We start from the raw sequence: 25,298 nt of genomic DNA on the forward strand, positions 1-25,298 counted from the left end.
AAAATGTTTGGCAAAAACCACCAGAAAAATAATTTCAATTTCTCAAGCAGAATATTACAACAATAACACATCAAGACCTACCAATGAATGAGGGGAAATACAAATTGTTATACTACAGCTAGATAGAAAGAAGGCTGTAATTTTATGTCTATTTCAGCTCTCTGCACAAGGTAACCTTTCTTAAAATGTAACATTTCTTAAAAATGTAAACTTTATGAGAGCAAATGAGGTATTGGAAAATGGTTTGAAAGTTCACGGTAACCTTACAAACTCACATGTCCTCAACTGTAACGTCCTTGAGGATCTGGCAGTCGTCCACATTCCATACAGCCCGATCGTCCCAAAACTCGGAGGCAAGAAGAATGGCTCCCAAAACAATTCTTTTCCAGTTAGTGGGGCAAATGTCGATCTCAGCATAAGTTAAAAGCCTTTCTAAGTAAACCTGCAAAAGTAGAGCACTGATCTTTGATTTTCGTTCAGTTTAAGTGCTGTGATAAGAATTGTTAGGAATGACAGATTTCATCTCTTTTTGACACCCCTTTTATTCCTAGGTTCTACAAAGACTTTGCTCAGCCAAGCCAAGGCCAGAGGCCAGGTCACAGTTGTAAGTCAGATATTTCTGTGAGTCTGATATTTCTACTCTGCCCGTGTGAATTTCCAACCCAATTTTGGTCACAGGAATGAAAGGACATCTCAGCAAAGGGCATTCTAAAGACACGCATTGTATTATTACCTTCCCACTTGTCAAGGGCAGCACATACAGCCCAGTGTCGACTTCAACTGTTCAGTAAATGCTTGAGTGCCTATCACGTGCAATGTTAACTACAAGACTGGTGGTGGTTGCATGGCGATTTTACATAACGCTTGAGTGTGTAAAATTCTGGTAAGACTGAGCACATCTTTACCTTCTCTTCAGAGTCAGTCACCAGTCCTTTTGTGGCATGAACTTGAAGATAAAAACTGGTGGTCAAGAGAGCCTCCCAGTGGCTGCTGCGTGGCACAGCAGGACAGGCAGTACAAAGGGGCTTTACAACTGTCAAGTATTCCCATATTTTAGTGCCTTTTTAAGGAACACACATGCATACAAAGGGTAGTCCTTTTCATAGCCCTAATTTTTCACATCTCCATTATCATTTCATTATTCATTTCTGTCTTACATAATCTGCAGCTTAGTCAATTCTTTTGGTTTTAAGGTGGGAAGACCTGCCTGTGTCTGTATCCCTGGGGCTCCTCTAAACCTGCCGGTTTGTGAGATGATTTCACGGTTTCTTTTACATGTATCAAATGTCTACCCTACAAAGAACTGGATGGAGTTAACAGCTGAGCAAAGATTAGAGAGGTAAGCTGTGATTTGTTGTTACCTCTGTAGAAGAGTGTATATGCCATTTGACAAAAAGAAAAATGTCCAGTTTGAAAGAGTCTGTTTACTCTCTGAAGGGTTATCAGATTGACAGCTCAGATTCGCCCATGCCCTCCAAACTCTACTGTGTTTTCAAACACGGGTATTGAGATTATATGTTCTTAGTGAAATTCGGCTCCCATTCCCCAAAGAACTCAGCACTCTCTAGTACCCTAAGAACGACTCTCCCCGCAAGGTTCAACTCTCTACTTTATGGGACTCATCAGAGGCACTGAAACGACACTGGCAATCTCTCAACTTCCTCTCACCTTTGTACTGGCAAACTTGGTACACGTGCTGATATTCATTTATCCCACTTGCCCTCCTGTCTCGGAGGAAGCGAGATTTCTTTCTTTTCACTGAAGCTAACTCTCCTATGAATGAAGTTGATCCCACCTCACTTCTGCAGAGCACTGTGCCCACAGTTAGTCTCCTTTTGAACAACTTCTCCCTGTCAGAGGCTTCCTCCAGTGTGAATGCTTCCATGTCCCCAGCCTGTCCCCCACTGCCCCTAGACGGCGTCCTCAGGCCTGAGGCCAGCTCCTCATCTCCCATCCTCTCCTTAACCCACTTCAGTCAGCCTCCTGCTGCTACCACTCTACAGAGACTACTCTTGCCGTGGTCACCGGTGCCTTCACACAAACAACCCAGAGCTCTTCGTCCCAGAGCTCCACTCCCCAGGCCTTCCCTCATAAATGAAAGAGCACTGCCACACGCCCAGTCGCTGAGACCAAAAACCTGCACTTGAGTGTATCCTGCTCCAATCTGTTAGGACTTCTTGTTATCTCTACCTTCACTGGTACCCTGACCGCTTTTCTGTCTGTCACTTCTGACTTGTATCGCTGCCACTGCCTAACTTCTCTGCCTCCCAACAGACTACAGTCTGTTCTCCCCAAAGCAGCCAGGAGAGCCTCTTAAATTAAGAGTACTTTATGCGCCTGCTCCAGATCTGCCAGAGGCTTCCCATCAAACAAATACCTTCTTCCCGTGGCCTGCAAGTTACGAGGCCCTGTGCGGTACGGCCTTGTCCTTCCGTGACCTCATCACCTATGCTCTTTCCCTCATTTCCCGCTCGGATCACAATGGCCACCTTGCTTTTCCTTGAACACACAGAACAAGTTCCTGTCTCAGAGCCTTGCACTTGTCCCCTCTGCCCGTAATGCCAGCGTACCTGATCTTCCTCAGTTCAGCCAGGTCCTGGGTTCAAACATTACCTCTTTAAAGAGGCTCTTCCTGAGCTTTCTAGTAAGCCCCTCTAATCACTTTATCCCTTTACCTTGCTTTCTCTTCATGGTTTTTACCACCACTTGAAATAGTCATCTTTTAAAAAACACTCATTAAAAAAAAACACTTATACTTTGCTATACACCTGAAACTAACACAACACTGTAAATCAACTGTACTCCGATAAAAAAAAAAAAAAAAAAAAAATTTACGTCTTCCACACTTGCTCCATAAAGGCGAGAACTTTATTTATCCAACTTGTTCTCTCCTCCACCCCCCACATGTAGAAAAGTGACACAGAGTAGGTATTCAGTGACATGGTATTTATGACATGAGCAACTTCTTGGTAGCATTTAGCGTTTGGACCATACTCTCCTTCTTGAACCTCTCCTGGTGTCTCTTAGGGTTCTCTGCTGGGTTTCCTACCACTGTAGCCACTCCTCTGGGGATCTGTCCCTTAAGTGCTGACAGTCTCTAGTAGGATCTATCTTCTACCCACTTTTTATTTTACATACTTTCTCTGCATTTTAACAGCTACACTTAATTCCCTCCCTCTAGCTCAGATTCATGCTCCAATCCCATATATTCAAATGATTACTAGACACTGCCATTCTGCTGTCTCGCAGGTACATCAAGCTTAACTTGGCTACAAAGAAATGCCCCTCTTCCAACCCAAATACTCTCCTTCCTGCATTTCCTAGCTCTCCATATGCAAGCACCATTCCTGCCTCTCTCAAGCATGTGCTAAGCACTCCAAGTGGCCTGTAGCGCCAAGAAAAGGCCTGTGTCTGATCCAGTACCCACTGAGGGGTCTCTTTTCAAAAGGACAAGCCTCCTGTCCTAAATTCTGCCTTGATAGGAGCAGGCAGTGAGTGGCCTAAGTATTCCTTCCCTGCAGACCACGCAGCTGACTTTCCCCCCTACAGGTTTGCTATAGGGAGGAGTAAAACAATCCCAACTACCTCTCACTTGAATATGATTTATTATTCAAATGATAAAATCTTACCATAGGAATTAGGAATGGATGACAAAAAGGTCCTTACACAGCTGTAGCTTAGCAGGCTAACTAGAGTAAAGCCTTCTGAAGTCCTACTGGCACCCTAGTCCTGGGCAACTTCACATGCAGGCAATAAGAGGACAGCAGGGATGGTTAACACCATTATCCATTATCCAAGGAACAGAGAACTGAGGGCAGTAGTTCTCAGTCAGGACACACATCAGAACTGCCTAGGCAGTGCAGTCTGGGACTCAGCTTCAAACTGCCCGGAACCTGTTTCTGCCTGTGGACCAGAGCGCTCAGTGATTGCGCCGCCCCATCACCACCACACGCGTCGTCTGTGTGTGCGTGTGTGCACTGTGCGTGCGTGTGTCCCCTCAGGTGTGGAAGGAGAAACCAGAAATCTCTCCTGCTGCCTTTAATAGCAATTGTTTTGTGATGAGAAAAGCAATGGCAACGTTTTAAATCATAATGATGATTAAAGCTCAAATGTGTATACTTTACTTTCTTTTGATAGGTTTCTCTTAATAAAGTTCTAATGATCGTTTCAGGAACCTACTTTCATTTGGGAAAAACAGGACCATACCATGTGTACAAGACAGAAATTTCTACAGATGCTTTATGAAAGAAAAAATATCTTACCAAAGTTACTACTGCACCTTCAGCAGTTAGCTGTGCGGCACTAGAAAGAGTATGAACAAATCCGTAAATGAATTTGTGTTCAGGATCATGCTCGAAGTATTCCTCTGGAATCTTTTCTCGCTGAAGGGAGAAAAAATGCAATTTAAGTATCCACGGAAGAAAAATACTTAAAAGTACCCTTAAGATAGCAGTCTTCACACTTGGGCCCACGTGCCCCTTAAAATAATTCTGATTGGGTGACATGTCTTGTAGTCTTTTAAATCTAAACAATGGGATCCTAAAATACCACAGTGATCCAGTACTCACCACCATTCATTAAAGAAAAATACAGGCACAACCGCAGAAAATTTATGTATTTCCACGTTCCTCCCCACAGAATTCTAACCAAATGTAAACTATTGGGTTGGCCAAAAAGTTCATTTGGTTTTAAGTAAAAATAAAAGACACAGTTTTCATTTTCACCAAGCATTTTATTGAACAATATATTCACTAACCAAACAAACTTTTTGGCCAACCCAATACTTTTAGGCTCAAAAGTCTTGCTGATCACCATATGTCATACTTTTCTGTAGTCAACTTTGAAAACACATTTCCAGTGTCCTGTAACCATAAGGCTCTAAGAATGTGCTGTCCTGTACAGCAGTCGCCAGCCACGTGTGGCCACAGAGCACCCGGAGAAGTGAATTTTAAAACTTTGTCATTTTAATTCGTTTAAAATGTAAACAGTTTTCTAATTTTCTTCTTAGAGGCCTTATCATATTAGGTTTATTTACAAATATTTATATTGTTTGATGCTATGGAACATCATCCTTTAAAAAGATACATTTTCTGTTACTTGGGTATGTTTACTTACCTGCTCACTATTCACACAAAGTGCAACTCGGTTCATATCCATCAACCCCTTATACAACACGCCTTCGGGAAAATGACTAGACACAACATGGCGTGGGGAAGAAGACTTAAAGGAAGATGAATTTGACTTCGAGCTGGAGGAAGTAATTTTCTTCTAGTAATTAATTTCAAAGCAAATCAGCATGAAATAAACACAACTGTATAAGAGAAAAATACCACTTCAATAAAACTGACACTTACTGTGAGTGGATGTAATCTCTCATCAAAAATATCCAAGGATCTATCTGCAACTCTATAAAATAAGAATGTGCATTTAAAAAATTAATTCAGGACTTACTATCTTAGTAAAATATCGGCTAGGAGTAGAGAGAGGGGTAGAGGAAGCTTAACCGTCAACGAAGCAAACAGTTTTATAAATTCTTCTCCTGGATTCCACCCTTAGAAAGGTTTCCTGACCTATTTTTACTCAGCACATCAAGTTCTGTGAAACCTTTTCTACAACAACCAGCCAGAGTTGCCTCTATAAGCACTGACCCTCCCTAACAGGCAATGCTAGTAAACCAATATATTTTCACCCCTCTAACCTCACACTGGAATATGCAAGAACATTTTATGAAGCAGTGGTGGTGGGCAATAAATTCTTCTCACTTCAATCAATGTGAATATGAGATTCATGGTTTTTTCCCGTTTTTTTCTCTTTAGTTCTTTATATCCTTATTGTGTATTTCTTCTTGTCTCTTTTAAATAGTTTGAGTTAAAAATGTAATTGTCTTTTTATTTTAAAAGAAACCAGGCTTTTTAATTTAAAATTTCACCACACTAATACACTGCGCTCATTTGAACAGCGGTTCTCTAAATGTGGTCTGCAGGCCTCTGGGATTCTCCCCTATCCCCTCCTTCAGGAGGCCCAAGAGGTCAAAACTGCTTTTGTAAGAATACTAAGACACTACCTGCCCTTCACATTGTGTGACATTTGCTATGGATGTATAAAAGCAAAAGTGGGTAAAACTGCTGGTTTCTGAGCATGAATCAAGGCAGTGGTACCAAACTGAATTAGAAGTCATTCAATTATTCACTGCCACTTGCAGTTAAAAAATCTGCTTGAAGAACATCCTTGATAAAAGAGTAAAAATTAATAGTGTTCTTAAACCTTGGTCCTTCTTTTTAATATTCTGAATAAGTGGAAAGTATGCATTAAGCACTTTTACATACTGAAATATGGCTGTGTTAAGGAAAAGCACTTGTGACTTGGCGGTAAGTCATTTTTTTCATAGAACACCATCTTTATTTGAAACACTTTTTTCATCGAACACCATCGTTATTTGAATGTACAACTGACACAGTCATTCTTTCAAAAATGAACAAAGTGAGCCTGTCACTTCAAGGAAAATAACTCTAAAGTTATTTGTTGCCAATGATAAAATTCAAGCCATCAAGCTAAAAATATCAGGAGTTTTGGAAAACTTCTACCTTCGATTGTGAACTTGACAACTTCTCAACACTTAAAAGACTTTTCTGGTAAGACTGGTGGTGATACTAACAAAAGTGAGTTTTTGACACTGTCTAAAGAAATGTGAACCAATACTTTCCAAATGACCAATGTATAATATTATAAAGTCAGGTACAGGTAAAAAGATCTACTCAGTATGCATGACAGATCAATGGGTATTAATTTAACATAGTATTTATTACAAGTTCATTGATATGATTTAGAATTCCATTTTAACTAATTTAAGAAACTAGCACATGCAGACTTTTGGTACAGTATCAAAGAATATACCAAATTATCTGAAGGCTTTAAAAATACACCTTTTTCCAACTATATATCTGCAAGCGGCTGGATCTTCTTCATATTGTTTCTTCAAAACAAATGACTGAAGACAGAATAGATATGAGAATCAGCTGTCTTCTATTGAGGAGATACTTTTCTCTCAATATTTTTTGTTGTGGAAAATAGTTATTTTTCATTAAAAAAAATGATTTATGTTGAACACTGGGGTTCCCAATCAGGGGTGATTTCGTCCCCCAGGGGACTTCTGGCCATGGCTGGAGACAGTTTTGGTTGTCGTAATGTGGAGGGAAGAAGGTGCTACTGGCATCTAGTGAGTAGAGGCCAAGGGTGCTGCTATATATCCTATAACACACAGGACGACACCCCACAACAAAGCATTATCTAGCTCAAAATTTCAGTAGTGCTAAGGCACACCCTGTTTTAATATACAATGAATTTAATTTTTTAAATTCTCAATTTCAATTTCTAATACAGTAAATTATCAATATAACCCATATAAACAAATACTCTTTGGGATGCTCAGTAACCTAAGAATTAAGGGTCCTAAGAGAAAAATAAATGATTCACTTCTATATTGTAATAAAAGCACTCTAATAATAAAAGCTTATGCCAGTAACATCTATAGTTATTACCTAACACTAAACTTGATACCTTGTAAATTAATTAGCTGGAATAACAAGATAGGTTTCAAAAGAGCTCACCTGTTCTTGATGTGGTAATATATTGCTAAGGTCATACTGTGGAGGAAAAAAAATACATTGTCATCACTGATTTTTATCATATCAGGCCTGAAGACATTTTTAAAAAGGGGTTAGCAAGGAGGGAAGACCTTCCAGAGGCCCAGTGGCCCCGAAATCCTCGAATTCAGAACAGTACCACATGGGTGCTTTCCCCCTTGTTTTAGGTTCTTCAGCTTTTAGCAAAATTAGGAGACCCAAAATGCTAGATATGCTGTTAGAAGGCATGTTTTGGTTGATTATTATAATATATAAATTATTACATATGTCCCCTGTCATTTGTCCTTCTACCCACAAAACCTTCTGTCCTGTACAAGTTATATCTATCTATACACGTGCTTAAATTTAAGCCATATAGTAGTTTGTGTGTGGGGGTGTGTGTGTGTGTGTCTGGTTTTTTTGTTAGCCCCTGCATTTCAGTTGATTTAGTTCGCTATCCACCTACCCATCCGTTTTCCATTATTTCCCTAAAAGTAAATAATAAAAGTGCTCTATACCAAAATGATTTCAAATCACTTTTACATAATTATTAGAAAATTTAATAGCAAAATTTTATAGCCACAAAACTGATGATAGGTCTAGCTATCCTGAAATAAGCAGTGCTAATAAGACAGCATAATACTACACAGTATCCTATTAATGACAGGTATTTCCAAATTATTTTAAATAAAGTATTAACGAACAGATAGATACAAGTCCTTAGGTAGTCTTTTTTAAGTTACTATATTCCTAAGTTATTCACAGATGTTGTATATTAGGCAACAAAGGGGTTCTCTGGTTAAGTTATATGCTCCCCTTTGTTCTCAGTGTCTAAAATGAAACTCAAAATAATTGAGGGAAGGCAAATCTGAATTTTAGAATAGGTCTATAGAATCTTAGCACTTGTATAAAGGCCTGTAACACCGTTAGCATCAAAGATGGATACTTCTATAGTGCTTCCAAGTTTCATCTTCAAATTGATTTTAAAATCACAGCATTAGAAGTTTTATGATGGAAAGGACCACTGAACCGTAGATGACATTTAATTAAACCACCCATTTTACAGATAAGGGAACCAAGGCTTAAAACTGACTTACCTAAGGTCCCACTAATTATCAGAAGCAGTTCTCTTTCTCCTGCCCTCTAACCAAATAGTGGCTCCCAAGCTCAGCTGCACACTGGGATCATCTGAGAAGCTTTAAAAACTGCCTGGCTTCTGCTTCAAGATGTTCTGATTTAACCGGCACTGGGTATGACTTGGGCATCAGGACTGTTTTTAAAGATCCCCAGATGACTGCAGCGTGCAGCAAAGTTTAGGGATGAATGAGTTAGGGTTAAGATCGGAGAATCACTCGGGATGCTTTTGTCCATATAATCATGCTTCACATCATTCCCCATCTTGTCAACAGGTGTGTGTGCGTGGGTGAGAGAGAGACAGACAGACAGACAGACACACAGACACTGTGTCTTGGAGGCGGGGGCAGGCGGGTGGACTTTGTGCATCCAGAAACATATATCTTGAAAAGTTGCATAAGTGATTCTAATAAGGCTCACCTACCCCACTGAGAACAGCTACCCCACTGAAAACTAACCCCATGATAAACATTTTCAAAATCATTCCTAAAAGCCAATTGGCCCTATTAATTTTCTCAGTAAACCTTTATTTCACCAATAATGAATGTGATGAATGATCATTTCTAAAACTTCATGAGAGCAAATTAAAATTTACTGTACTTCCAAAAATTAGACTAGGTCGGGAAAAAAAAGGATGAAACCTTCTTGTCTGAGCAAGGTAAATCTTTTTTTTTTTTTTTAATTTTATTTAATTTTACTTAATTTGGGATGCATGGGGTCTTTGTTACTGCGCGCGGGCTTTCTCTAGTTGCCAAGAGCGGGGGCTGCTCTTTGTCGTGGTGCGCGGCCTTCTCACTGTGGTGGCTTCTCTTGTTGCACGGCACGGGCTCTAGGTGCGTGGGCTTCAGTAGTTGCACACGGGCTCAGTAGTTGTGGCTCGCGGGCTCTACGGCACAGGCTCAGTAGTTGTGGCGCACGGGTTTAATTGCTCTGCGGCATGTGGGATCTTCCCAGACCAGGGCTCGAACCTGTGTCACCTGCGTTGGCAGGCAGATTCTTAAACCACTACACCACCAGGGAAGTCCCTGAGCAAGGTTTACTTTCAAAGTACTTTTGAATTATATACTGGACATCAGACTCTTTTGAATTCAAAAGAAGCTGCGACTCTAGCCAAAGTAGAGTGGTTTTTGTACCCACAGATTCAGTGTCTTGGCTGAAGAAAAACATTGAGTGATTATGTGATAAGTGCCCAAACTCAGGACTTTAGAGATGGGGCTCAGTTTTTGCTGAAACATGACTTGACTGCAACTATTATTGTAAGCAAGAGAGGAAAGTTACATTATTATGACTGTGAACTTGCTGTCTTTAATTAAAGTAGAAGTTACTGATAATTTAAATAGCTAAAAAAAAAGCTGGCACATTAAAAACCAATTAAAAATACAATTAGCTTATAAAATTAAGACAACAAATAAAATTAAGGATAAGGACATTAATATTTTCAAATAGCATTTCCCAAACTGTGTTCTGGAAAATCAACATTCATATCCTAAGGAGATGTTAATGTTTCGTGGACAACCGCGAGGGAGGAGGCAAGAAGCTCTGCATCCCGTTTGGTTTTTTTCTCTTAAATAAGCTTGAAAGGTTCATCATTAGGGTGTTTTGAAAGTGCATCTCCAATTGTGGACTATGAGGTGCTCCCAGAAATTAAAGAATAGTTTCCATCATCATGACACTGTTCGTGTCTCCTTAAGTATAAGCCTGACCACAGCCATGTTTCCGAAACCTCACCTCTTTTATTGTTCTCTGCTGTGAGTGATACAGTGTGTTGGAGATATATATATATAAACAAAACTTAAATGTGTCTATTAAGTTAAAACCTCAGTTGAACAAATTTCATCTACAAAGAAATTAAGCTTGAGTGTGTATTTCTTAAGACTGGTTTGATATATTCTCCCCCTCTTTGGGGGACAGGAAGGAGAAGTAAAATTTCATACAGAAAGAGTGCAGGAAAAAAAAAAAAGCACAGTGGGATAAATCTGACAAACTCCAATTAAATTTAAATGCAGATTCGCTTTGGTGCCAGCAGGGGACAAGCTGTTCCTTCTTCTAAGAGCAGCTTCCAAAGTAGTGCACGTTGTTTGAGGACTACAACTCATACAGTAATAATTGTCTCTAGAAACAGCCAATCAAAAGCACCTCTCTTTCTCACTGTGTTCAACAATGGCTTAGCAACAGAAACGCGTCAAATAAAGATTTATACTTTTTCTGGGATTTCTTATTTGCTAACTGGCTTTCCCTTCTATCATGCGCTCTAAGATTAAAATGGAAACTGAAAATTCATATTTAGGTCCTTGAAATCAATCTATAGTTGACACCAGTTTTTTAACCTGATCACTGAAAAGGACAATTCAAATGAATGAACTTATGTATGGCTAGGATGCTTTTAGCGATAAGGGGGTCTGTCACTCAGCCCTTGGCAACCTACTTGTACTCACCATTTTACTGTGGTTCTAAGATTAGGCTGGCTGACCGTGCTGTCATCTAGAAATATTGTTGAGCATGAGCTATACTTTTTAGTAAGCTGCCCTGGAGATACCTGAAGGGGAAGGGAAATAGAAGAAAATGTCACAGTAAGTTAAACCTATCAAGTGTGTGTTTTTCCTCGGTTAAAATGTCAAACGATAAAGCATTAAGATTTTTCTTACACTCCATGAACTGCCTGAGTGTGATATCATGTGCAGCTCTATGGGAAACCTCTATACTCTGACTTCCACAGACGAGCTTTGAGAAATGGGTTATAAAATGCTGCCTTGATATAGTACCTATAATCAAACCTGGCAAGCACCTATTATAAATTACCTTTATAATAATGTAAAAAGTTTAGAATAAGATTTCAGGGTTTTTTCCTTAAGCAATGAAATGCAGCTGAGATTTCCTATTTCTATTCATTTACTACAATAAAACGTAATGCTTTATATAATACCGATGTAGGAGCATTTCACTGCAGTAAATGAACACCAATAATAAATGTTCAGGAGACAGTGTGACGAAACAAACGTTTTCCAATCAGAGGCTGGGCATGCCAGGGCTGCTCTATCACTAAAAAGCTGGGGGCCATAAGTCTCTCTGGGCCTCAATTTCCTTATCTGGAGGACAAAAAGGTACTGCTTAAAGATTCTCTCGCATCCAAAAAAAACGGATAAAACAACTCTGAGAATTTAACTTCTCACTTCATGTTTAAGTAAGACTGCCATGACATTACTCAAGTGAGAACCTCAGAGAATACTTGCCATTCATTTCAAAATTGTACTAATTCTGTTCTACGTGTTATTTGACACTCCTGCCTCACCCATGCTGCTCTCTGCCTGCAATGCCTTTTTCTTCCTCCTGTCCCAGCAAGCTTGACCCCATCTGCCTCTAGGATCCCTTTGCCAGCAGGCACACCACAAAACTTCTCACTTTCTGCACACTCACACATCTAATTTACCAACTGTTCCATGGTCTCAGCTGCTTGCATAGTACCACCCTCTTAAGTAAACAAGCTTCTCCAGGTTAGGAAGATTCTTCTCCTACCTCCAGCTACTGAGCACAGAATCTGGGACAAATTAGGATTCGACAAGTGTTTGAGAAATTATTTAAGATCAGTTACAACTGGAGGTAAATCTTACTAAAGGTACAAATTCGTGAGAATTTATCTACAGTGGTGTTGGATAGGTGACAAAGAACTTTTTGAGACCCTCTAGAGAATGAACTATCTTTAAAACACTTTAGAAGTATCCATTTATTTGTGAAGAGCCCATGAACACGGCAATAGTCAAATACTAAAATGGCCTAAACTATGTTAGGACAACTCTCTTCCTTAAAGTAAGGCCAATAACCAAATCCCAATCACTGAAAGCCACTGGAAGGAAGAGTAGCATTCTTTAATACCACAGAATACGAACAATTTTAAAGCTGGGTTTTGGTTTTGGTTTTTGTTTGTTTACTAATTCAGATGAGCCTTCCTTCCTCCTATTAATATAAAATAGTTTTCACCATGCTGTCACACTCTCCCATCAATGTCCTCCACAAATACATGAAAGGTGAGGCAGGGAGAAAATCTAGTTGATGCTTTTTAAAATACAGAGCATTTAAATAAAAATTGCCAGTATCCAATAATCAGAAATATCCAAATGGCATATATAAAACACCATTTTGCTTGTTTCAGATGCTTTATGCAAAGCCACTTATTCCTTATTAACAAAAAGTTCTAGATGTAACATATTTGAAACAGTATCACTATTTGGAAGACTAATTTCTCCTTCAAGCTAGAAATGTTTTAAACTAAAACTCTGATATGGTCCTTAAGCTATTTGGTTAATGTGTAATTTTAGAATCTCAAAAAACAGATACAGCATGAAAAATGAAAATTCACTCATTCAAATACTTTGATTCTAAACGAAGCAGGTTATCTTTTAAGGTCACTACTATTAGGGTATAATATGACATACACTACACGTAATAAAAGTCAATGCTGACCAAAAATCTATATATATGAGGGGAATAAAAATAGTAAGGAAATGTACCAAAATATAGACTAGTTGGTAGAGCTTTGGGTGCTATTTATCCTGTTTTCCTCTATTAAAAACTTTTTTTTCTATTATGAATGTATATGGATTTGTCTTTGGAAATATTACTGCTAAAACATTTAAAATTTTTAATTAGATGTGCTCTAGAGTCCTATGGGGGCTCATTTAAGTTGTATCAGCAACTTACAGTCTACTGGCTCGATCCTACAAAAGAAACACTTCCACAGGCCTACTCCTGAAACTATTCAAACTTTCCAGCATCTAGTGTTCACTAAAGGATGGCAGAATTGAAGCCTCTGAGCAAAGCCTAGATATGTTAGCTGCCAGCAGATTACTTTCCTCTCATCTTGCTTGAAAATTTAAGATAACTGTCCCTTATGATTAAAGCTTTACCATTGCTGGCTCACAACCTCAATAAACTGCACTGACACACATAAGGGTATAAAATGCAAATACAAAAAAAAAAAAAACAAGTAGCAAAAAACACTACTGACAGTTTAATGTTCATAGGTATTATTTCAATTGGTCACTGAAGAAGAGTATTTATCTTCATTCAGCACTAAGGACAAAATACATGGACTTTTACAATCTTTATAAGGTGAAAGGTTGCTTAGTAGACTGCAGGTTTAATGGTGAAGACTAGAAAATAATCATACCTAGGAGGCTAGTAAGTAACAACCCTCAAAGCTTATCATTAAAGGTCAAGTACCTGTTGAAATCCTGCCCCCACCCAATGACTCTTCCTATTGTGCCTACTGCCTCTGATTTTAACCCATTAAAAGAATAAAGCTGGAGAGAGCGAGAGTACGAAGTGCGGCAACCCGAGTCATGGCAGGACAGGCATTTAGAAAGTTTCTTCCCCTCTTTGACCGAGTATTAGTTGAAAGAAGTGCACCCGAAGTTGTAACCAAAGGAGGCATTATGCTTCCAGAAAAATCGCAAGGAAAAGTATTGCAAGCAATGGTAGTAGCTGTTGGATCAGGCTCTAAAGGAAAGGGTGGAGAGATTCAACCAGTTAGTGTGAAAGTTGGAGATAAAGTTCTTCTCCCAGAATATGGAGGCACCAAAGTAGTTCTAGATGACAAGGATTATTTCTTATTTAGAGATGGTGACATTCTTGGAAAATATGTCGACTAAAATAAGTCACTATTGAAATGGCATCACGTGAAGCTGCCCGTTCCCCCAATGGCATCACGTGAAGCTGCCACTGAAGTTCTGAAATCTTTCATCCTGTAAATAATTTCCGTGTTTCTTTTATAATAAAGTAATGATATCCAAACTAATGATATTCATTGTCTCTGAAATTTCGTTTTCTCTGTATTGATTTAAACATTCCCAAATAAAAGTATATAAATGAAAAAAAAAAAAAAAAGAGAGAGAATAAATCTGAAGTTCACTTTTTTCTTCCCCCTTTTCACAAGTTTTGGATACGTTTATTAAGAATCAATGACTTTCACTGAAAAGTCTGTAATACTCCATCTATGTTGCACATTAATGGACAATATGGTAGGGTGAGTGGTTTGAATAGAATTCATACTCAAGGCCTTAGTAGAAAAGTATAATATTCTAATTATAGGTATAATCAAAAATATTGTCTGAATTAATATCGTTAATTATATTGCATTAAACTTCAAACTCAGAACCTATATTCAAAGAATAAATCTAAGTTTGAGTAGACTGACCACAAATCTATTTCCTCTCCCCCTTCTTTCAGATATCATCTCATTAGAATTAAAGGCATTTTTTAAAAAAGCTATACATAAGACAGGATAAACAGCAGATGATTTTTAATGTTTGAAAGGTGAAAAGACTAGATAAAGGAGTGGTAACTGACATGGCAGAACAGAGGAAGCACAACCTTGGTACCTACAGAGGCTGACTAGGACAGGAACAAGAAAACCAGTTTGTCTTACAGAACCCAAGGCAGGCTCAGAGTTCAGAGGCGTGGTCCCCAAATCCTTGCAGTGAGGCCCATCAGTTAACGAGTTGTCCAAGTGATGCTTCCAATTAGATCTTAACAGACAGCCAAGGACCATCACACGTTTGAGGGAAGCCCCCAACAAGTAAGAGATCAAAACAGGAAGAAGGAATGGGACTTCCCTGGTGGCGCAGTGGTTAAGAATCCGCCTGCCAATGCAGGGGACACGGGTTCGAGCCCTGGCCCAGAAAGATCCCACATACCACAGAGCAACTGAGCCCATGCGCCACAACTACTGAGCCTGCGCTCTAGAGCCCATGAGCCGCAACTACTGAAGCCCGCACGCCCTAGAGCCTGTGCTCCGCAACAAGAGAAGCCACTGCAATGAGAAGCCCACGCACCCAACAAAGAGTAGGCCCAGCTCACCGCAACCAGAGAAAGCCCACGTGCAGAAACCAAGACCCAATGCAGCCAAAAAATAAATAAATAAAATAAAATATAAGGACGCTTTAAAAAAAAAACAAAACAAAACGGGAAGAAGGAATTGATGGGAGTGATAAAAACTCAGGAGCAAATGAAAACTTGAAATTGCATCAGTGAAAAAAAGAATGACAGGATATAAGAGAACTCTATAAATTGAAAATAAGGTAGACAAAACAATATATTCAATAGAAGGATTAGAGCACAGTCAAGGAAATCTCCAGGAAGCAGGACAAAAAGACAAAATGCAAAGCAGGAGGGGAAAAAAGTTAGCGATCTGGTAAGTCTAAGACTTCCAACATCTGAATAATAGGAACCTGGAAGAAAAAAACAGAATATCAAAGAAACACACCAAAAAGGTCTATACCAAACCAAATTATGAAATTTCAAAATCCCAGGGAGAGGGAAGGTACTAAAAGGTTCCCGAGAAGGAAGGGATGGGGGAAAATGACTAAAATCGGTAATGTACAATGTACCATACAATGTCAACAGGTTTAAGAGCAACAGTGTAAATGAGAAGATGAGAGGGAAATGTCTTTAGAACGGCAAAAATTAGTTTCAACTGAGAATTCTATACTTTATCAAATAGAAGGAGTTTCAGAGAGGCTAGATCTCTCTAAACTTTCTGCCCATGTGCCCTTTTCCCAGGAAAATGTGCTCCAGTAAAACAAGGAAGTATAACAAGACAAGAGGGAAACAGAATCTAGGACATAGGGGATCCAACATAAGAGAGCAGAGTTATGTGAGATCCCAGATGACTTCACACAGATATCCCAGGAAAAGAGGCATAGAGCAGGCCTAGGGGAACACTAGTCTATATGGGAGTAGGAAGACAAAAGATTGGGGCAAAGTGTCTCCAAGAAAAAAATGGAACAGATGTGGCTTAGTAGACGGAAAATAGTTTTCATAGGCATGTGACAAATGTTAAAACATTTGGGGAAAAAAATAGCTGTTAGAAAACAGGCAAGTGAATATAGTCAGGAAATTAATTCCACAGAAAAAATGAAGAATGTGAAAGCAGGGAGACCGGGCAGGGAGCTACTTACTGCATTTGGCTGTGTGAGATCACGTTGGCTAGGAAAAGGGGGATTGGGTTATCCTAGAGAAGTGCAGAAGTGCTCCAATTTCATTAATATTTAAGAAAAAGAATGAAGGGTGTACAAGGAGGAGGCACAGTCAGAGAACTATATGGCTCAGCAATGCACAATATTTGCAGAGTCGTAGTAATGTAAACATTGATTCTGATTTAATAAAAACTGATACATGTTGAGGGAACACAGGGAGGGAAATAACGTCATGGTGGAGCGAAGAAGCTCAGCTTTCACCTGCTATGACAAGAAGTCAATGGACAGTGCTAAAAATTAACTTACCTGTTATACTTTTATTACTTTGGTTAAAAAATAAGATCAAAAAAATAAGGCAAAAGAATTTAAGGCAGATCTTTATACTACAACCGTATTAGTGAAATTTAACGTAAATGTCAGAACCCTTAAAAAATGGGCACTACTAAGTCAAAGACTTTCCTGAATCCATTTGATAATTAGGAAAATAGAGATTTAGAAAATCTACAAAAAAGAGGTCCATGCTAACAGTATTGGATCCATCATATTTTTAGGAATCATGGCAGACATATTTTTAATTCAAACTATTAATTTCTTAACTTTTCAACTGTTTACTTACATGGTTTAAATGGTTGCTCCTCCTCTTTTCCCGCACTAAGAATAAAAAAAATTAACTGATGAATTCTGATACAAATGCCATAGAAAAATAAAAGTAGTCACTAATTATCTGATGGATTACCAATAACACAATGAGATAGAATTCCATTCTATTTTTTAAAATAATTTCCAACAAAATATATAATTTAAATCACCCAGCAAGATGAGTCCTATAAATAAAATCTAAAAACTTAGTTTCACTTTTTTGACCTAATAGATATTCTGTATTAGGCACAAATGAAAGACTCCCCATTTACAAAAGAAAAGGACAAAGCAAATCAGGCCAGGTGAGAAACTTAGCTAATAAAAAAATGTACCTGCTGCATAGCTGAACTACTAGCCAGGAGTATTTTCTCAGTCTTCATTTACACACAGCTTACTTTAATTACCACAATCTACAGATGACGACTCTAAGAACCAGTTTCTGGCCAGGCACTCGTCTCCGAACGCACCAGGATCTCTGGAAGCATCCTGAACCACTTAATGGTAACCTACTCAAATACCTTACTGAAAAAATACACAACTGGAAAGTAACCTATGTTAAACGTAAATTTTAAAATGAGTGTGCTGACCTAAATGAACATATCTACAGCACACAAAACGGTTTTGCTCCAACAAAGGCCAGAAGAATAAAAGCCTGAAGAGGGTCTTAGGCCACACTCTTGCTCACATTGCCTCCTTTAACTCCAGACAGGCATCACAGGCACGGATTCCTTAAGGCTGAAGAGAGAGACAGGCATGGGACAGCTTTTCTTTTACTGTCTCCAGAGCCCCTCTACATGTGAGCAGCTCATGGCTCTGGAAGAAACTGAGAAATAGAGCAATCCTAACCAGAAAGGAGTGGCTCAAGTACACACACTAGAAAAATGCAAGTTAGAAACCCCAGGAGCTTCCAGGTTGGTGAGCATGTAGTACCCTTGCAGAGGGCATCAAAGCTCTGTGCCCTGTCCCCATGCCTGGCCCTATGCATCTCTTCCATCTGGCTGTTCCTGAGTTATATCCTTTTATAAAAACCAGTGATCTAACGGAAAAAAACCAAAAGCAAAACAACAACAACAAAAAACCAAACCTCCGTTTTTTATTGTGCTGCATCACTTTAAATATTATGGAATGTTCACTTCTTGTATTCCTGCTCTCGTAATCAACTGAAAAACTTGGTCACGTATGGCTTTTTAGCAAATAAACTAGGATTTAACATAACATTCAGGAAGACAAGCAGGCAAGCAGGAGTGCAAAAAATTCTACGGTTCTGATTCTCATCTTAAAACAAGGAGGACACAGGAAATGTATATGAGTTTCACATGCTGAGGATAATCTTCTGGAAAACCCCATATGGCATGTTGCTCTTATTACCCTGGCACAGCACTACATTAGGATGAGAAAGTTTTGAATAGCTTAAAAGTTCTGAGTAGCATAAATCTGGATGTGAGATAGGCTCGTCTGGTTGAACACTGTGTAAAACAGGGCCAAAATCACAAGGCTCAATTCCCACATATAACAACTGATTTTTCTGATTTGACCAAATGAAAACCTAACTGTGACCTAAACCCTATCATTTGTCTTTAACATATGTGCTCTTCGGAGCAAGGGGAAAAGGACAAAGTAGCATGGAGAAATAGACCACATCTAAATCATGTGGCCAGTTGACTATGTTGATAAAGAGGTGGCAAAATGTATAAACAGATAGTCTAAGTGTTCTCCTCCCTAAAACACTGACAACTAAAGGAAACTGTATCATCAACATATTAAAATAAGACAAGTGAATACATAAAAAAGTGAAACATTTAAACCACTGTAAGAGTTTTTCTAAATACCTCCTATAATACACAAAACAAAAACAGTTTTCACTCTTTTTCTCAGGGAAAAAAAAGCATTGCCTTACCATCTGTTTGAGATTTGCTCGGAAAAATGGTGCTTGCCCTTGGGTGGTCAGAAGGGTTTGGTTCCAAAGCTAAGTCTGTATAGGAAGAAGAGAAAAAGGTGTGGTGATTTAGTTGAGTAGAAAAATACATGATTTTAAAGATAGCTACACATTGATTGAAACCACTTATTAATAGTCTTGAGAAGAGCTTTTAGTAATGACAAAAAGGCAATTTTAGTAAAGGCACAATATAAAAATTCTATTGGGAAACAGCAAAATTGTAGAAACTCTCCATACATGTGGAGAAAAACCATGGCTATGTCTTAGACTTCTTTAACTTGCACCTAAATAATCTATGCCATTTTTAGATGAATCATATATGTGACTCCCCTCCTATTTATCAATTAAAAATTCAGTCACCCTCTTTTAAAGCTGATATTACTAGCACATTCCAGGAACAGTCTCAAGAAGCAAGTTATGCTGTGGCCAACTACTGTCAGATACCAGCTCAATATATCAAATATGCCAAAACGAAGTGAGTTGCTTTTGGCAAATGTTCTTCAGACAATCAAATGGCTAATTCTAACTCCATTCAACAAATGAACTCATTTCATTGGCTGTGGTTTATCTGGGGGCTATTCATCATGGCAGATTTAAGAGGACTACATAAAAGTTCAATGTTCTAATCTAGAGGAACACTTCCATGAGAGTGATTTTTAACTTTGCCCTCTATTTCCAAAGCTAAACTCACTTCTTCATTCCACGCTGCATGATTAATTTGGGGCTTCAATAAGAGTACTTTCTGGAGCAGATCATAGGGCTACTAGAAAAAAATTTTGGCCATACCTACACGAAAATGTGGGTCTGCCTGTAGCCCACCTTGCACCAAGGTGGGATAGCGTCTTCTATTTAGGCAGAAATACAAAACAAGCACAAGCTACCACACAGGATAGTAAGGTTGTTGTTTCAAACAAACAAACATAAAAGCCCTATGACACTTCCTCAGCAAAGTCCATCTCAAACCATTTAACCAATCTTTTAAGAAACTGGACCAAGATTCAGATAAAGAGTAATGGTTAAGGCAATTATTTCCCAAACCACATAATAACTGATCTGTTTTTGAAAGATGGCTTTGATGGTCAAAGTGAAATACAAATATATCCCTGCCTCTTAGAGAATCCAAAGAATACACACATTGATATATTAAAAACTAATTAGTCTAGTAGTGAATTCTGTCTAACCCAGCATTTCACAAATGTATCTACCTAGAATCCCCTTTTCCCACCCAGAAAGAATGTGGCACGAACAGTAATTTTGGACTTCCCGTTTTAACAGGAATCTGAGCCATCCATTTTAATGTCATTGCCAGCACTAGTAATTTACAGAGCTAAACCAACTGCTTTGTTCTTCATGAAAATTCCTTCACTGAATCTGAAGTTTATCAAGCTGCTTTTGGAGAAAATATTCTATTCAACATTTTTACGTAAAAGACCCATATAATTATTTTAAAGTTTTTTTCTCCTACATATTTGAAAAACTAAGACAATGGGAAAATAAATTATTTCAGCTGTACACAAAATGGCAGGCAGAGACTTTCACAGCTGCCTCTAACCTATAGCTTCCGAAAGAATTCATGACTACTTACCTATACCAAAAAGAAAGTAAATAGACTACATTTGAATCTAAAAAATAAGCAGAAATGTTTGCAAAGTAGCTGTCTTATTTTTCAGTGTCTATGGCATGGTAAAACTTAACAATTTTCAATGGAAGTCCAGGAAAATTAAGTGCCAGAATCAAAGAGAAGCAAGCTTTAACACACACACACACACACACACACACACACACACACACACACACCCGCCAAACCAAGATGTGCTACTACAGATCTAAATACAAAAGTCAAGAAGGCTGGGATAAAAGAAATGACAACATGCAAAAAAAAAAAAAGTAAACTTAGCCCAAGTGACCAGAAAAAAGCTGGCACTCTCCCTACTCTATCCTAGGGGGTTCAAAGGTAGGCACAGGATCCAGGAACGGCCAATCAATCACAGCTGTCCTGGGGCTTGCCAAGAAAAGAGAAAGGCAGAACTGTACTCTAGGATCCTTAGCTAGTCTTGAGCTGCTGGACACTCCCCTTGCTATCATGAGGGGAAAGGCTTTTCAGGAGACATCAACAGAGGAGAGCAGAACTGAGGAGATCATTTAACTCCTGGGTCAAGTAGTGCTTAACTCTGTGATGTTCTTTTAACTTGCAACTGAAGGAGACCTGGTTAATCAGCAGTACTGATGATCACACTAAAGGTGGGGAAAGGTAAAAGTCACTTGCTCATTCCTTTATCAAATATCATGAACAAAAATCTGCATGAGACAAAACGATGCTCTGTTTAAAAGTTACACACAACCATTCACAATCATTAACACACAATGATTCACAACTGTTACTTTTAGTTGCTTTTCTTATACGTTAAAAAAAGCTCTAATTAGTGTACAATTTATGTCTTCTTGTTACTAACAAGCGCTCTCCACCCCACTGTTGCATATTTATTGTTTAATGAATACACACTGGCCCATCAAGTGTTATTCCTATACTGGACTTAGCCAATCCCCTATTGCTGGGGATTGGTGCTTACAAAGTTCTATTCTTAAAATATTATGAGGAAAATCTTTATGTACATAGTTTTTTAAAATAATGGTTTTATCTCCTTAGCAAAGATCTTCGGAAGTGGAATGACTAAGCCAAAAGGTTAGATCACTTTCACGGCTCCATGTACAATGCTAAATTGCTTCCTAAAGAAGGTGGGGGGCACATTAGGGTATAATGCTACCAATCATGACATTTTGATTTCCTACCCTTGCTTTGGATACTTGAAAAAAAAAAAAAAAATTCCTACTGATATGAATGAGGAACCTCACTGTAGATCTAATTTGTATTTCTTCTGATTACACAGTTTGACCATTTTCCCACAGTTATCAGTGTTATTTCCACTTTGGTGAGTTGGCCTATCATTTGAATGTACTGTAAACACCAGGGCCCTACTGCTGTCAGTTTGCATGAGGTTTTCAGAAAATATTAATCTTTTGTTTATAGCCTATATAACTAACAATTTTCTATATAACTTGCACTTTTTGCTAATGAAAAATACCACATCACTATCTTATAGAATGGACATGTGAGCCATTAGACAGTAAACTCATACATACACACAATATTTCTGCACTTCCCATGAACTATCTTCCCAAGAGCCTAAGGAGACTATGATAAAACCTACCACACTCTTCACTATCACAAAGGTAAGACTGCCAACTATTAAGCAAAGCTTTACCACCCACCATCCCTCTCATCCCTCTCCCCACCACATGCACACACAGTAATTTAGAGACTTCAGGGAATTACTGTGCATTCAGGAAATTACATGGATTCTTCCGAAAGTTATTTCTTTAGAAACCTCTAAGAATGTTTTACCCAGGAGAAATATTCTTGAGCTCATGATTAGGGGTTATGATTAAAACTGTATTTTAAGACCCATCATTTTTGTATTATCAATTTAAATTGCAACTTATTTGACAGCATGATAGGTCGATGTAGAAAAAGTATGATTAAAAAAAAATTAAACTCGGTCTTCATGTAAACATTCCTCAGAGGAAACCTGTAAAACACCACCGACACTGAGTACTGTTTTTCCTCCAATCTAAGATTCTACCAGTTGTTAAGATCCATCTCAATTGCAGTTGTTAAAAGTGTGAAAACATAGGCAACTTAGAACAAATGAAATGCATTACTGAAGGCTAAAGGTGTTAAAACTATGCTATCAAACTGTCGATAAATGATTTGTCCTTGTTAAAATATTAGAGGGAGAGGGAAGTGACCAAGAAAGCATCTGACAGAAGCAGCATATTTCAGAAAGCGATTAATATCGACATATTGATTTCAATATATTCCAAATAAACAGGAGATGTCAGCAGTTTCTGGGCCAACTGCTGAGCACCAGTTTACTTAACGGTAACCACTGCATTTACTGAACTGCCCTAGCATCCCTATACTGTGCAGTGTATTAGTTTTATGGCTCATAATACAAACATTACAATCTTTACAATTACCATGTAAACTGATGATTTCATCTCTTTGCGTCCACACTTTCCACCGCAGTCAGGGAGTTCCTGCCAGCCAGCCCTGAGCTGGGCTGCCTCACCAGCGGGTACACAGCAGGCTCCTGCACCTGCCAGGCTACTGCTCACCCAAGCCTTGATCCTGCTTTCCTAGCTTCTGACAATCCTGGCTTCCAAACTTCCCAGCTCTGGTTTCCAACTGCTTCTGTACCTGCCTCTACCCTGGTTCTCAGTTTTGCCTTATTTTAATCCTCAATCAGTGTTACAGTGATCATGACTGAGAGGTGACACATAGGTAAGTACACCTGGCTTTATATATTTCTAAAGAGCACTTTACTCAGTTTCTTGGACTTTTAAGAACCTTTCTGGGTTGCAAGTTACCTTCATTTCATTTCACATTACGCAGTGTTACTGTTTTAACTCTTAAGTTTTATTACTTTAATACACTAAAACAACAACAACAAAAAAGGCTGAGAAAAAAGGTAGTATTCCAAAGAAGCTCACATAATGTCAACAATAAATTCTGTTCCTATATGCCATGCATTTGGAATTTACAGTCCTACTCTCTATCAATACTCATTTTTAAAACCTTGGACAACTCAATTTATACCTAAGAGAAGAATTCCTACACTACCTAACTCAGAACATGGTGAGAATCAAATGAAATGCAAGAGCAATCTATATACTACAGCCTATTTTAGACCCTTATTAATATCGCTTTTTTGTTCAAGCCACTGTTGGCTCTCACCTGAGCTACCGCACCAGCCTCCTAACTGGTCTCCCTCTCTGCTTCCTTCCACCCTTACAGTCTATTCTCACACAGTAGCTGGTCTGATCTCCCTCCGCCCTCTCTACCCCCCTTCCCTTTTTCTAAGAATTAACATCATTCCCCTGCATATAATCCTTCAATGGTTTCCCATTACAATTAGACTAAAATTCATATTTTTTGGTCAAGGCCCACTAGGCATACAAGGTCTTAATCCCCCATATTCCTCCTGGCATTCATTCACTCAGCTGCAGCCACCCATCTTTCTGTCCTTGGCACGCATCAAGCATATTCCCTTCTTAGGAACTGCACAGAAGCCTCTTCTCCCACAGCCTCACACGGCTCTCTTAGGACTGCTCATGGGTCGCTTAAGGAGAGAAGCTGTCTTTAACCACCCCTTGTAAAACTGTCCTCCTCCCCAGCCCATTACCTTCATTTTCTTTCTTAGTGTTCTCACTACCTGATGTTATTCTTGTGTCGTCAGCCCCCAGGCACCTCTAGAAAGTAAGGACCTGAGTTAGGATACGGGTTTTGTCTTGTCTAACCACTGTTTGTCCTGCCTCTGGAATGGTGCCTAATAATCATGTTTCAGTGTACCCAAAACCAGTTAAGGTTTTCCCAATTTTCCCACATCATCTAAGATTTCTTCTAATGCTGTCTTTTGATGTGTCTGTCACCTAGGACCAGAGTTAATTTCAGATCTCTTAGAGTAGTAGTTTAGTTACTCAGAATCAAAGACACAAGACAGGTTACCAAGAACCACGAAAACCTAAAAGAGGAAATCTAATGTTCAGTGAAAAATCAATGGTAACTTTAATTTGGAAAAAGAACATTTAATGTTAAAATACCTTTACTACAAAATGACTCACCCTATGAATTTAATTAAGTCGTAAGACAAAGTGTACAATCAGAATGCTATAGGGAAGTATCAATACAATGCATCAGTTTTTATCTGTGTCCCCTGAATAAAGCATTATAATGGGATTATAAAAGATGCTCAACCATAAAGGCTGGGTAAATGAATTATGCTCCAAGGTTATTCGATGGCCCAGTAAACAGTTGGTAAAAGGCAGGCTGTAGAGCTATGCGCAGTTGCATGGAAATACATCACCCTGGAGCACTCTCTAGGTGTCAGCACGGTTACAGGAGCTTCATGTCGTTACTTTTCTTTATAACAAAAAGTT

The 25,298-nt window shown here is 38.7% G+C and overlaps 2 protein-coding genes across 2 annotated transcripts in view; one reads left to right on the forward strand and one right to left on the reverse strand.

The window, feature by feature from the left end:
• Window positions 1–25,298, reverse strand: part of LOC309653718 (cyclin-Y-like protein 1) — a gene marked incomplete at its 5' end in the record, with an annotated part of 73,616 nt that overhangs the window by 5,114 nt on the left and 43,204 nt on the right. Inside the window, 7 exons of the mRNA XM_082478545.1 lie at window positions 276–442; window positions 4,263–4,382; window positions 5,355–5,406; window positions 7,608–7,643; window positions 11,192–11,292; window positions 17,343–17,377; window positions 19,263–19,337. Coding sequence (XP_082334671.1) covers window positions 276–442; window positions 4,263–4,382; window positions 5,355–5,406; window positions 7,608–7,643; window positions 11,192–11,292; window positions 17,343–17,377; window positions 19,263–19,337 — 586 coding nt within the window. The remainder of the gene's footprint in view (window positions 1–275; window positions 443–4,262; window positions 4,383–5,354; window positions 5,407–7,607; window positions 7,644–11,191; window positions 11,293–17,342; window positions 17,378–19,262; window positions 19,338–25,298) is intronic.
• Window positions 13,665–14,401, forward strand: LOC309653717 (10 kDa heat shock protein, mitochondrial; the record flags this gene model as incomplete). Its single annotated transcript, XM_082478544.1, has 1 exon — window positions 13,665–14,401. The coding sequence occupies exon 1, from the start codon at window positions 14,093–14,095 to the stop codon at window positions 14,399–14,401; it is 309 nt and encodes a 102-aa protein (XP_082334670.1). The 5' UTR covers window positions 13,665–14,092.

Source organism: Balaenoptera physalus (assembly GCF_965194825.1).
Source record: "Balaenoptera physalus genome assembly, contig: HAP1_SCAFFOLD_1016, whole genome shotgun sequence".
Lineage (NCBI taxonomy): Eukaryota > Metazoa > Chordata > Mammalia > Artiodactyla > Balaenopteridae > Balaenoptera > Balaenoptera physalus.